This window comes from Oncorhynchus tshawytscha, linkage group LG06 (genome assembly GCF_018296145.1).
Source record: "Oncorhynchus tshawytscha isolate Ot180627B linkage group LG06, Otsh_v2.0, whole genome shotgun sequence".
NCBI classification, from domain to species: Eukaryota; Metazoa; Chordata; class Actinopteri; order Salmoniformes; family Salmonidae; genus Oncorhynchus; species Oncorhynchus tshawytscha.
Genome location: NC_056434.1, coordinates 27,027,261 through 27,041,957, shown reverse-complemented (window position 1 = coordinate 27,041,957; position 14,697 = coordinate 27,027,261). Strand labels below are relative to the sequence as shown.

Sequence of the window (14,697 nt, the reverse complement as noted above, 5' to 3'; positions counted from 1 at the left end):
CTATGAGCATCATACGCACACTGGTAGGAGATCTGTTGATAAATACCAATTGTTTGCACAACCTAGGCTATTAGCATTTCGAAACGCCCCTAATTAACCATATAGACAATCATCCCTTTTTAAACCTGTGGGAATATACAACGCTGTACCATGAAATAGCCTACAACGGCACAACCCCAAAAAAACAACTTTTCCGAGACTGAAATAGAGTTGCTAGTGTCAGAGATTGAATACAACAGAAAGGTTTTATTTCACTTGCCCAGTTGTGGTTTGACCAGTAAAATGTAATAAAGCTACAAAGAGAGGACCATTAGGACAGTTCTAAGTTGCTTTACCAATGGCAATATACTTCAAATGAGTAGGCAACACTCGCCAATAAGCCATTCATCCTCAACAGCACCCTCCTGTAGGCGTATAGACCAGCATGGCTGTTTTGCAAAATGAACGAGTTGTGCGTTCCACCTGGCCAACACATTCAGCAATGTTTTATTACCTATCACCTGCACATTGAGTGGAACCCTTTTCTGTTCACATAGTTTTAACTCGTTTTGGGATGGCTCTTTTATGGCGATATGGGTGCTGTCTATTGCGCCGTTCGTATTGGGGAACCCATTGGTGGCAAAGAAACCCCTGTTGTGCTGTGGTTTATGGAAATTGTATGTTATTGCATACAAAACATTGGTTCATCAAGGGATGCGAGATGCCAAAAACCTGAGGGTAGATAACACTTTGATGTTTACCGGACTGGCCTTTCTAAATGGGTTCTAAATCCTCGCAAGGATCCTATAAGATTGGCTCATCAGATATCGTTTCCCAAAACCAATCTGTCGTTTCTGCAAAAATAGTCCTACCTGTTTCTAAAAACGCTCACTCTGCGAAATGCAGCGTGTGCTAAATCTTCCAACCGAGCAAAATCAGCCATCTCTCATTCCATTTCCCATTATCTCAGTCTTTTATAGTATTTCATAAAGTTTAACTTTTCATATGTCTAATTTAACAAATGACTGTACTTTATAGGGATTATTATTGTAACAAATGCACTGATATGGTCACAATGAAAATACAATTAACTCTCACATATTTTCCACATACTACGCTTGACAAGCAGTTCCTTTATTCCACCACTGGTCATGGCTATGCGTAAATCTACGCACCGGCTCAAGCAAACGTTCATATTGATAAATCTCACACTCTGCTCTTGTATAGCCAAAGGTTTCCCTCCATGACATCTTGACATACCAAATGTTCTCCTGAATAGGCTATAGTTGCATTCTGTCTCACACTTTTTAATAAAAAGAATAAACCCGTACCCTGTGTTGTCAATCATGACTTGTTCACCTTGTACCAATATAAACCCTTTGCCTATTATCTTTCTAAAATGGTTTCCTCTGCATGAGTTCAGACCAGGTTTAATTAGGAACAGTTCTAATTAGCATCCACTGTCCCGGTGGGATTGAGATAGATAAGGTCTCTGGATTCTAATCGGTTCTTGGCTAAATCTGGACCAGCCATAAATGCAGACCCACTTTAGCTTCACAATCCCATCCCTCCACACACCCAGGCATCACAGGGCGTGAGCCAGTTTGAAGAGCCCGCATAGTCCCAGATCTCACTTTTACTGTATGGGGCCCCAGGATGCCTGCATGGGTGATTGGAGGTGTTTATTGTGCACAGATAAAGTGCCTTCAGAAAGTATTCATACCCCTTGACTTATTACACATTTTGTGTTACAGCCTGAATAGAAACTTTTTTTAAACTTTTTTTTTCTCATTCATCTATACCCAATACCCCATAATGACAAAGTGAAAACAACATGTTTTTAGAAATGTTGGTACATTTATTGCCAATGAAATACAGAAATATCTCATTTACATAAGTGTTCACACTCCTGAGTCAATACATGTTAGAATCACATTTGGCAGTGATTACAGCTGAGAGTTTTTTTGGTTAAGTCTCTAAAGCGTTGCACACCTGGATTGGACAATATTTGCACATTTATTTTTTCAAAATTCTTCAAGCTCTGTCAAGTTGGTTGTTGATCATTGCTAGACAGCAAAGTCTTTTCATAGATTTTCATGCTGAATTAAGTCAAAACTGTGACTAGGCCACTCAAGAACATTGTTCTTGGAAAGCAACTCAAGTGTATATTTGTCCTTGTTGTAGGTTAATGACCTGCTGAAAGGTGAACTTGGAAAGCAGAACCAGGTTTTCCTCTAGAATTTTGCCTGTGCTTAGCTCTATTCCAATTCATTTTATCCTAAAAAACTCCCTAGTCCTTGCCGATGACAGGCATATCCATAACATGATGCAGCCACCACCATGCTTGAAAATATTAAGTGGTACTCAGTGATATGTTGTTGGATTTTCCCCAAACATAACGCTTTGTATTCAGGACATAAAGTGAATTTCTTTGCCATATTTTTGTAGTTTTACTTTAGTGCCTTATTGCAAACATGATGTGTGTTTTGGAATATTTTTATTCTGTACAGGCTTCCTTCTTTTCACTCTGTCATTTAGGTTAGGATTGTGGAGTAAGTTAACTGTTTTAAGTCACCATTGGCCTCTTGGTGACATTGCTGAGCGGTTTCCTTCCTCTCCGGCAACTGAGTTAGGACGCCTGCATCTTTGTAGTGACTGGGTGTATTGATACACCATCCAAAGTGTAATTAATAACTTTGAAATGCTCATATACAATGTCTGCTTTTTTTATCCATCTGCCAATATGTGCCCCCCTTTGCGAGGCATTGGAAAACCTCCCTGGCCTTTGCTTGAATCTGGGTTTGAAATTCACTGCTTGACCAAGGGACCTTAGAATTTTACGTATGTGTGGGGTACAGAGATGAGGTAGTAATTTAAAAAAATCTCCATGCAACTTATTATGAGACTTGTGAGGCAAGTTTTAACTCCTGAATGTATTTAGGCCATAACAAAAAGGGTTGAATACTTATTGACTCATGACATTTCAGCTTTTCATTTTTTATTCATTTGCAATGATATCTAAAAACATAATTCCACTTTGACATTATGGATGGGATATTGTGTGTAGGCCAGTCACACACAATCTCAATTTAACCAATTCAAAATGTGGAAGGAATCGAGGGGTGTGAATACTTTCTGAAGAAACTGTATCTCCCATGGCGAGAGTTTTTGCAGCGTTGGCTATTTTAAACAAATCATGTGGTTTCTAACCCATTTATGCAGCCTAGCCTGGTTCTCTCAATTATTTTCAAATTGGTGTGTCCAAATTAAATTGGTTCTCTCTCGCTCTTCGTACTTACGTGTTCTCTTTTCTTGTTCTCTGTCAGACATTCCTCTTGGCAGAGGAGTACCACCGTGAGTCCATGCTGGTTCAGTGGGAGCAGGTGAAGCAGAGAGTACTGCACACCTTGCTGGGAGCAGGGGAAGATGCTCTGGACTTCAGCCAAGACGTAGAGGTCAGTGTCTCCATCTGATGTTTATCATTGTCCTATAAGCCCTATGAACTCCAGTGCATAAAGCACACATCCAGATATAATCTATATACATATAATATATGACTTGACCACATTGAGATAAATACGCACTCATCAAAAATGTTTACTAACCCAGATGGATGTTGCAGAATTCAATAGGCCCCTCCCATTTGCAAGATTTTTCCTTAAATATTTTATTTTTCATAAAATAAATGGCAAGCACTCCTGTTTTTAATAATGGATAATGATCCAGCACATTCAGTTTGGTTCTCCCACAATGTTATCAGTCTTTACCAAAGATATGTTTGTTTTATGTAACTGTTTAGATAACCTTCAGGGCTCCAGATATTTAGCACAGTAGGAAAACTGCTGTGGTAATCACAATTTCCTAACTGTAGTTGTTACACATTGTCCTGTGGAGTGTGTGTGTTAGAGTTGATTTGTCTTTCCCTGTGCTTATTGAATTATTAACCAACAGTTACATTTTAAATTTGTGACCTGCTGTTCACTCTCTATGCCAGAAACGCACTATCTTCTGTGTTCAGTTGTTGCTGTCTATACTCTCTTCTCTTATAATGCCATGTCTCATACAGCATTTATACTGCCCTATACATGGAATATGCATTTATACTGCCCTATACATGGAATATACATTTATACTGCCCTATACATGGAATATGCATTTATACTGCCCTATACATGGAATATACATTTATACTGCCCTATACATGGAATATACATTTATACTGCCCTATACATGGAATATGCATTTATACTGCCCTATACATGGAATATGCATTTATACTGCCCTATACATGGAATATGCATTTATACTGCCCTATACATGGAATATGCATTTATACTGCCCTATACATGGAATATGCATTTATACTGCCCTATACATGGAATATGCATTTATACTGCCCTATACATGGAATATGCATTTATACTGCCCTATACATGGAATATGCATTTATACTGCCCTATACATGGAATGTACATTTATACTGCCCTATACATGGAATGTACATTTATACTGCCCTATACATGGAATGTACATTTATACTGCCCTATACATGGAATGTACATTGTATGGGTGTGTCCCTTTTGTTCTCAAGAATACATGGTTGATCTGGATAAATGTTGATGTGTGTACGTGCGTGCATTTTATAATGCGAGTGCATTCAACCGTGAGCTTTGTTCACAATGGCTTTCACGCTACGTTGGTCACGACTACAATTATGAGCAACAAAGATTGAGGCAATAACCCTTCGTTTCTCTCGCCATCACATAACTACACACTTTTATTCACAATTTTTTAGGTTTACCCTGTCCTCTCAGGGCAGCTTTCTATTTAACGTTCAGTGAAATGACTTGTATCGTCTCCCTGTCTGTTTGTGTTGCAGCCCAGCTTTGTGAGTGACGCAGGGACTCCTGGGCGGAGTGCTCTTGACAGCGTGGAGGTAGCCTATGGACGACAGGTTAGTAATTTGGCCTGACGCTGATTGCAGTGCAGCACCACTTAACGTGAGATACCTACAGTACATAGCAAAAAAAGGGAAGTGCAGTCTGCAATTAGTCTCACTTAAAATGTTCAAAGATGTGAAACACCAAACCCGTTCTCTCTCGTGTATTTTATAAATTTCCCTATGTGACGATATTAGACTTTAATAGGCTGTAATACATCCAGTCAGCCTGGGGCTAAGTGCCCTGGAACCTCGTGGGCTGAAATGGATGCACAGCCTCAGTCAGGATGCAGCTGCACTGTAGTGCACTTCACTTCATAGTTATGTGGTCCTGCTAAACAAGGCAGCAATAGATCAAAGAATTGATTAGCTAGCAAAGCCAGGGCATGTTGGGTAATTTCTCTGCCCCATTTCACAGGGGTCAGCCTGTCTCTGTATCGTCCTCCCCAGTCACTCGATGAACACTGGAGTTTTAGTCCACTGGTTAAAGAGGACAGAATGTGTCGCCATATCGCCTGCGGTGTCATCATGCTGCTCTTTGTGATCTTCTTTGATGACCTGCTGAACGTTTTCATCCTTTTTGTCCTGTTTTTCATCATCCATCACTTCTCTATGCGGTCGTAGTGTTCCCTTGGGGACGACTGGGACAGAGGTGCGGATCAGGGCCCCCTGGTCTTAGTGCTGAAACGGACAGCATTCAGTCTGTCAGTACCTCTCTGTCCTCTGACCCATCTGTAAGTGTTTCTCTGCTTTTGTTCCGCCTCAGATCTACGTCTTCAATGAGAAGATAGTGAACGGACACGTCCAGCCCAACCTGGGAGACCTCTGTGCCTCAGTGGTAGACAGCCTGGATGACAAGGTTAGCTTCACGGAACCATTCCACATTCCTTTGTCTCTGTCTACGTTTGTCTTCCGCTCGGTTGGTAAATTCTCCAATGGCCAGTTGTGGACCTTTTGGATAACGAGTGTGTATATCTGAACGAGTATATATGTTTGTCTCTACAGAACGTGTCAGATATGTGGCTGATGGTGAAGCAGATGACAGACGTGCTGCTGGTCCCAGCCAAAGACACGCTGAAGAGCCGCACGTCCGTGGACATGCAGATGGCTTTCGTCACGCAGGCCCTGCAGTTCCTGGAGAACAGGTCAGAGGGGAGAGCCTTAGAATGAGAACACTCCCTAAATGTATTGCAAAATACACTCATGTAGTTACCCCTCCACTAACGTTTCTCTTTGTGTTCCCTCTACGGCAGCTACAAGAACTACACCATGGTAACGGTGTTTGGGAACCTGCTCCAGGCCCAGCTGGGCGGAGTCCCTGGCACCTATCAGCTGGTGTGCAGCTTCCTCAACATCAAGCTACCAGGGCCTCTGCCAGGCATGCAGGTACTATTGCCCCTCCGCACTGCAGCACATTCTGCTAGAAACGACATTAGCACTGTGCCCAGCCTTACATAGCCCTGGACTATTCCAGTTGGCGCTGTTACTAAGTGTAGTGTAGAGACATGCAGGTTAACGCCGCTGTGTGTGTGTTTATAATAGGATGGTGAGGTGGAGGGTCACCCAGTCTGGGCTCTGATCTACTACTGCCTTCGCTGTGGGGACCTGGGGGCTGCCATGCAGGTGGTGAACCGGGTTCAGCACCAGCTGGGAGACTTCAAGACCTGGTTCCAGGAATATATGAACAGCCCTGACAGGCGGTAGGAACCTCACACATAATGTACCTCTGCTGTGTTAGTAAACTGGTCAAGGCTGATTAGCTTTCCGTTTCACTTTCTCCTGGAATTTGACGTGCTGTAACTCTATGGCTCAGAACACCAAAGCACCAGTGTGATTTCTTTGCTCATATGAATCAAATCTAATCTCCTTAGTACTTGTTTTCTCTCCATCTCTTTCTGTCTACTGCTTTCTGTCTGACCTGTGCTGTGTCCTCTCCTCAGCTTGGCCCCTGCCACAGAGAACAAGCTGCGTCTCCACTACCGCAGAGTGCTGAGGAACAGCGCTGACCCCTACAAGAGGGCCGTCTACTGCCTCATTGGGAAGTGTGACATTGCAGACAACCATGGAGAGGTGGCCGACAAAACCGAGGACTACCTGTGGCTCAAGGTGCTTGCCTGATGACCAGTCTGTAGAGTCAGGATATTAATATTTTACCACTGTACATGATACGTAGCGCTAGTTGGGGAGAATCAGGTCAAATAGGTTTGCCTATTGTAAATGAGCCCTCACATTAACGTAGACCTGTCCCTTCCTCCATGCCCACAGCTCAACCAGGTGTGCTTCGATGACGACGGCAGCAGTGCTCCTCAGGACAGACTGACACTGGCCCAGCTACAGAAACAGCTTCTAGAGGACTATGGTGAGTTCAGAACACTTCTGGGTACATGACAGCCAGACTACTAATTTGAACAAAAATAGACCTTCAATACTAATTCTGTTCTAAGAGAGAATACTGTCTAGGACTGGAGGACTCTATTAAAGTAGAGTTGTGTAATATCACCACTTCTCAGTCCCCCCTGGGAACTGCTCTGCTCAGATAAAGAAGTGCTTCACTGTTCACTCTTAAGACTTAAACTTTTCTTAAGTTTTATCAGACATAAGGAGGCAAAGCTCTGCCACCTGAAGGATGAATCATGGCTTGTTATATCGCTCATTTCAACACAGTGCAATACAAGGTGACTGTGACTCATAGATAAGCTTGCTGCCTTTCAAAATGGCTGATGTATTCATGTTTACTTCCTACTTAGTTGAACATGAACTTTACTGAGAGGGATTAATGCAAGTTGATGACGAAGTAGTAGAAGTGGAATAGTTTTGGTTTGTTTGTAATTGTTTAGAATCTTTGTAATGCGGAGCAAATACATTTCTGACTTTATTAATATATATTCAATTAGCATGTTCTATTCCCTTTCCCATAATGTGATCCTAATAATTTAGAGTTTATCTGCAGGAGAGTCCCACTTCTCAGCCATCCAGCAGCCGTTCCTGTACTTCCAGGTGCTGTTCCTCACGGCCCAGTTTGAGGCTGCTGTGGCTTTCCTGTTCCGGGTGGAGCGTCTACGCAGTCATGCTGTTCACGTGGCTCTGGTTCTCTACGAACTAGGGCTGCTGCTCAAGTCATCTGGACAGAGCGCACAACTGTGTACGTCAGGCTACGTGTTTGTCTTCCTCTACATTTGCTTAATTTCTAGTCACACACCTTTTGTAGTTTTGAAGCTGATGGCTACTGATAAGTGAATGTTTTTCTACGTTTCAGTGAGTCAGGAGGCTGGAGACCCCCCTATGGTCCGACGGCTCAACTTCATCCGTCTCCTCATGCTCTACACACGCAAGTTTGAGTCCACAGACCCCCGGGAAGCTCTACAGTACTTCTACTTCCTACGGTTCGTTAAGTTACATTGCAGCCATCCTCCTAAGAGATGCTGCTCTCAGTTGGGGAGACCTCTCCACCACTCCACTGTGTGTCAATAACACTTGGAGGCACGGCGGTATAAAGGGAAAATGAAGTCTTTGTTAGGGGATTTCTGGGTGATTGAAGAGATGAGACCTCATGAATAAGCCAGTGGGCCATGAATCCAGTTCACCATGAATAATACAGAGGCTTTCACACATGCCCTTGGTTGGGTCATTTACTCTTTCTATTGGGGTTACGAGAATAAAGAGTTTTGATTAGAGCCTTCAGACCTCAATTGTTAATTAAAAGCTGTAATGTATATCAAATAATAGTTTTTTTTATATTAAATATGTGATTGTCTATCCTCTCTTCCTTTTGGGTACAGGAATGAAAAAAACAGCCAAGGAGAAAACATGTTTATGTGCTGTGTTAGCGAGCTGGTGATTGAGAGTCGAGAGTTTGACATGCTTCTGGGAAGACTGGAAAAAGATGGCAGCAGGAAGGTAATGGTCACACTTTTGTTCTCACTCATGATAAATGTATGTTTTAAGAGAAGAGACTTGGTTCAAACCCCTCAGTAAATGTTATTCACTTCATTGTGCATAATGATCCATTTTGTGAAAGCTATCATGGTGCTGCTGATTTTTCCATTGTGTTCGCGGCACCCGGGAATGTGTATTCGGGCTGTTCAAAGAGCTGATTGTGCCTTGTGCTTCTCCCCCAGCCTGGAGTGATTGATAAATTTGCCGGAGACACGCGAGCCATTATCACAAAAGTGGCGCTGGAGGCAGAGAACAAGGGCCTGTTTGAGGAAGCAGTCAAACTGTATGAGCTGACCAAGGTGAGCAGGGCTCTGGGTGGCAAACGTTGGGGTCAAGCAGTGTCAGTGGGTTTACTCTAGGTGAAGGAATGGGCCGAGTTGATAGAGACGAAGAGTAGAAAAAAATCAAATGTCTCCTCACATTTCTCTATTTTCCTCCTCTGATCTGTAGAATCCAGACAGGGTCCTAGAGCTGATGAACAGGCTGCTGAGTCCTGTTATTGCCCAAGTGGGCTCCACCCAGTCCAATAAGGAGAGACTGAAGAACACCGCTGTTGCCATCGCTGAGCGGTAACATCCTGGCATCATCTACATTCTGCATTACCACTGAAATTAGAACTTGTTTGACATTGCATCTTATAGGCTTACTGAAAGCAATTGTGTTAGAAAAGATGAGTGGACCATTGAGGCTAAGTTCTCTAGCTTCAGTGTGTGGTCTTGTTCTCTGTTTCAGGTACCGGACCCAGGGTGTTGCTGGAGAGAAGTCTGTGGACAGCACCTTCTACCTGCTGCTGGACCTCATGACCTTCTTTGATGAGTACCATGTTGGTCACATAGACCAAGCCTACGATGTGAGTCTGACACCCAGGGCTTCCTGTCTGATGGCTCACAATGCTGTTTATTCAGATGGAACTGATAGTAGTTATGATGACCTCTTCTTTAACTGTCCCTAACTTCTCCCCTGTATCTCTCTCTCTATTTGTGTCAGGTTATGGAGAGACTGAAGCTGGTCCCTCTGAGTCAGGACAGTGTGGAGGAGAGGGTTGCTGCATTCCGTAATTTCAGTGATGAGGTGAGAGACTGCACTGTAATTACACTCGGTATGCAGCACAGTAAACAACAGGTGTGGAGTAGCAATGAAATTGTTATTTATTGACCCTTCCCAACAATGCAGCGAGAAAGAAAATGGAGAAATTCTAGAAAAGTAAAACAAATAATAGATACAAATGCTATATACAGTACCGAGTCATTGTGCAGGGGTATGAGGTAACTGGCGTATATATGTACATATTACTAGGAATAAAATTGACAGATAGTAAATGGTAGTATCAGCGTATGTGATAAGTCAAAGTTAGTACAAAAGGGTCAATGCAGATAGTCCAGGTAACTATTTAACAAACGATTTAGCAGTCTCATGGCTTGTGGGTAGAAGCTTTTCAGGGTCCTCCTGTTGGTTCCAGACATAGTGCATCTTGACATCTTGCCGTGCAGTAGCAGAGGGAACAGTTTATGACATGGGTGGCTGGAGTCTTTGAGCATTTTTAGGTCCTTCCTTTGACATCGCCTGCTATAGAGGTTCCGGATAGCATGGAGCTCGGCCCAGTGATGTACTGGGCTGTAAGCACTGCCCTCTGTAGCGCCTTGGATGCCAAGCAGTTGCCATACCAAGCGGTAATGCAGCCAGTCAAGATGCTCTCAATGGTGCAGATGTAGAACTTTTTGAGGATAACGGCCTGTTTGAGGAAGCAGTGAAACTAAATGAGCTGGCCAAGGTGAGCAGGGCTCTGGGTGGCAAAGGTCCCTGTCTTACCTGCATTGTCCTTTGCATGTTGTTCCAGGTCAGGCATAATTTGTCGGAGGTTCTCCTGGCCACCATGAACATCCTGTTCATGCAGTACAAACGTCTGAAGGGCGCCACAGCAGGAGCCCCTGGTCGACCACAGAGATCCATGGAGGACAGAGACTCGGTGAGGAGATGGTGACCTCTCAGGGCAATACTTTCCATGGGATAAAAATTGATGGACTTTGTTAAGTCTTTGAGGGACTTTTGGGGGCTATGTGTTGTGATGGACTGGGCAGTAGAGACATGCCTCTGCTCTATTATGTGTTATTTCATTGAATAATGAGTACCGCACCGTCTTGTTTTGACACAGGGTTGATTTCACTGTCAACTCTAAGATGTTAACATGCCCTTTTGGCATTTTCTGTGTTTGTTAACAGCAACTGCGCAGCCAGGCTCGAGCACTGATCACGTTTGCTGGGATTATCCCATACCGCATGGCAGGCGACACCAATGCCCGGCTGGTGCAGATGGAGGTCCTAATGAACTGACTCCAGAATACCCCAAAGCCCCAGCCATACCCACCCTTCTCATTAACTGTCGGATTTATTTGATTTTTTAAAGCATTTTTCCCATTTCTTTGTCCTTATGTTGTTCCATATTTGTATTTTTTCACAAGTCGAAATAAAATGTCAGTTCAATTTAATTTCTTATGCATTAATTTAATTATAAACCCCACTATTTGATTCATTTTAATTTAGTTTGGCAGTTTGCTTATTGTTTTTTCCATTGTTATGCATCATAATGGTCATCTATTAAATGATTAGTGGTATGAGTACCTCCTGGATTTAAAGAAAACACTGAAAGAAATATTTTTACTCTTAGATTAATTTGGGATTATTAATTTAAAAATTAATTGTGGCTTTTGATATTATTTTATGGTAAAAGGGATAGTTAACATTTTTGGCATTGAAGCCTTCCCCCCAGAGTCAGATGAACTCATGGTGCTCAAACTGCAGGCAGGGACATAAAAATGGTATCCATCAGTATAGGAAATGTATGCACTCACTGTAAATCGTTCTGGATAAGAGTATCTGCTGAATGACTAAAATGTCAAATCTGACTGGGTAAGTAGAAAAAAGGGCTTGGTTGGCAAAATCTCAAACTATCCCTGAGACATGGTCTATAGCCTATAGTCAAGAAGCAACAGGGAATTGGGATTCATTGCACAAGCCATAATCAGTGGTCCACGAAGAACAAAAGCTTGCAAAACATTTTAAAGTATTCACAAGATGTGTGTTCTACATTAAAATACACCTCAACTGGCAATTTAAAAATATATATTTTGAGAAATCATTGATAATGAGATTTTGTGGGTGCTAGAACGAAAATTCAACATCCACTGTATACTCTTCGTTGATGGAACGGCACACAGACAAAATGTATCCCTGCTGGTGGCTTTCTATTGGGAGTTAAATGATAATGATATGTCTCTTTGCTACTAGTCATACTGGATTGATTGCCTTAGAAAGGCCAATATGTTTCTTTGGATAACATTATTTTTTTATAACTATGATAATATCACAGCAGCTGAAGAAATGACACCGAGTAGGTAATAACTGAATTGAAAGAACATTGTGATGGGGCTTGTCATGTGTGACACTGCTGCACTTATTGACAGATGGTTAGAAGGGAAGGAAATGCCCTGAGAGAACACAGAAGGGAGTCTTTGCTTCACTTGGCTGCACTAGATTGTTGAAGCTGTTTCCTCTCAAACTTAACCCATTGTCACCACAGGGGACTTGTGTTCATTATGGAGAGAATCAAACTTGACTGTGCTCTTTTACTGTAGTGCTTTAACTTTTCACTCACAGCCCTTCCCGTCATCATTGGATCTGTGCTGGAGTTCGTTACCTCCTCGGACTATGATCCTCTTTCCTTTGTTATTGAGACGGTGCTTTTACTTTGCACCACATCACAACCTGCTCTGGTCTGTGTGTGGAGAAGACATGGACTGGGAGCTCCCTCTGCCACGGTGGATCCATTCTAAGGTGTGTGTGCTGCAGCTGGTGTTGTGAATCAGGCCGATGCCACACACCTGCTATAACCCGGCTATTTCACAACACCAGGGTGGCACTGCACCACTGCCAACGAAACGCCAAGGGCAAGCAACAAGCAGCTTCGAGGAGCCGAAGATTAAATGACCTACTAGAGTACCTACAGTTCATTTGATGAAATGTCTGCTGTGATTTTGATTTCAATTACATGTACAAGCATTTGATTAAATGTGTTTTTACTTAATTTTGTGTCAGATTTAATACAATTATTCCCCAATGAGGCAAAAACACTATACTTTGGGAGATTCCAGGGGGTATTTGATCATTTGTTAAAAAGATATGTTTTCAGGATATAATTCATTTTTAAAAAGTTATATTTTGGAGCAAATGCAGTCAGGGGGATCAAGAGTTTAGAATAGCGAGGTTTCTGTACCAGGGCTTGTCTGCAGTGTCAGCTGTATTGTAGTATGCTCAACTGTGCAAGTTAATGAGAGACTCGATGAAAGGACTGCTGGCACAACATCCCACTGTGCACACCTTTGTTGAATCAACGTTGTTACAACGTCATTTGTCAACGTATTGTGACGTGAAAACAACGTGGAAAATACATTGGATTTGAAAAAAGTCATCAACCAGTACCTGTGTATTGGGTGAACAGTCCGTGTAGTTTTTGGCCAATTAATATTTTTTATTAGATGACAAGATAAAAAACGAGTAAAGGGTTGTTCCTCATGTATTTTATTTGAATCCGAATTCAAACAACACATAAACGGTTTGCTTTGTGTTTTTCATTGTCTAACGGAAATGTTAAATAAAGATAAACGGAATAATGATTTGATTATTCAAATGTGTTTTTAATGGTCGGTTCTGGTTCAACCCATGCACTGTATGTTTTGGCAAATTGGTGTCTTCCTGACAACACAGAAAATTATAAATGGGTCTTTGTTTTATGCCGATATAAATGTTTCTCATTCCAATGATTTGATTATTGACTGTCACTGAAGTGGGTCATGTGACCAGTCCTGAGTCCAAAATTGGCCTAGTGAGACAGTTACTTCCACAACTTTTACAACCCTAACGACTAACATGTAACCTACATAATTGTGGATAGGCGCTATAACAAGCCACCGATCACCACAACCTTCAGTGCCTACGAACTTAGACAACATGACCGCAAGCGGAGTCAGCCACCGTGCTGTGAAATTCGCGCGTCTTGACCAATGATCTATACAGTGGTCATGACCCATGGAGAACAGTTTTTAGGTTTGCCTATGTCAGGATCTGGCCATTTGTGATGAGCCTATTAACGACATCAATAATACGGTATGATATAAACTCTGACCACGGACCTATAGTGCTTTGAAACTCCGATGGGCAACCGTGCGGAAAGACCAGGGCCCGGTTTCACAAAATAATCTTGGTTCATCGTTAGAATGGTTCTAACGATTAACCAAGCCTTAAAATGCTTTTGGCAAACCAAGCCCCGTGCCCCGTTTTCCAGAGCCATCGTATAGCGTTAAAAATCTTCGTTAGAACCATCTTACGATGTATCTTTTGCAGTCGAGGTGTTTCCCTGAGCCTTCGTTAGTAACGTGGCTCTTTTTATTTATTTATTTATTTTACCTTTATTTAACCAGGTAGGCAAGTTGAGAGCAAGTTCTCATTTACAATTGCGACCTGGCCAAGATAAAGCAAAGCAGTTCGACAGATACAACGACACAGAGTTACACATGGAGTAAAACAAACATACAGTCAATAATACAGTATAAACAAGTCTATATACAATGTGAGCAAATGAGGTGAGAAGGGAGGTAAAGGCAAAAAAGGCCATGGTGGCAAAGTAAATACAATATAGCAAGTAAAACACTGGAATGGTAGTTTTGCAATGGAAGAATGTGCAAAGTAGAAATAAAAATAATGGGGTGCAAAGGAGCAAAATAAATAAATTAATTAAATACAGCTGGGAAAGAGGTAGTTGTTTGGGCTAAATTATAGGTGGGCTATGTA

At 42.2% G+C, this 14,697-nt stretch overlaps 1 protein-coding gene across 2 annotated transcripts in view; it reads left to right on the top strand.

Annotated features, from left to right (window-relative positions):
* The window catches only part of LOC112252338 (nuclear pore complex protein Nup93), a 46,864-nt gene extending 33,930 nt beyond the window's left edge, over positions 1-12,934 (top strand). For both annotated transcript variants that reach the window (XM_024423468.2, XM_024423470.2), the window contains 17 exons: positions 3,306-3,434; positions 4,859-4,933; positions 5,685-5,777; positions 5,924-6,063; positions 6,172-6,304; positions 6,461-6,618; positions 6,859-7,024; positions 7,184-7,277; positions 7,869-8,060; positions 8,175-8,301; positions 8,698-8,815; positions 9,037-9,153; positions 9,305-9,423; positions 9,587-9,704; positions 9,842-9,925; positions 10,692-10,820; positions 11,074-12,934. In XM_024423468.2, the coding sequence (XP_024279236.1) occupies positions 3,306-3,434; positions 4,859-4,933; positions 5,685-5,777; positions 5,924-6,063; positions 6,172-6,304; positions 6,461-6,618; positions 6,859-7,024; positions 7,184-7,277; positions 7,869-8,060; positions 8,175-8,301; positions 8,698-8,815; positions 9,037-9,153; positions 9,305-9,423; positions 9,587-9,704; positions 9,842-9,925; positions 10,692-10,820; positions 11,074-11,184 (2,103 nt within the window). In that variant the 3' untranslated portion in view covers positions 11,185-12,934. The remainder of the gene's footprint in view (positions 1-3,305; positions 3,435-4,858; positions 4,934-5,684; positions 5,778-5,923; positions 6,064-6,171; positions 6,305-6,460; positions 6,619-6,858; positions 7,025-7,183; positions 7,278-7,868; positions 8,061-8,174; positions 8,302-8,697; positions 8,816-9,036; positions 9,154-9,304; positions 9,424-9,586; positions 9,705-9,841; positions 9,926-10,691; positions 10,821-11,073) is intronic.
* Positions 12,935-14,697: the final 1,763 nt, after the last annotated feature.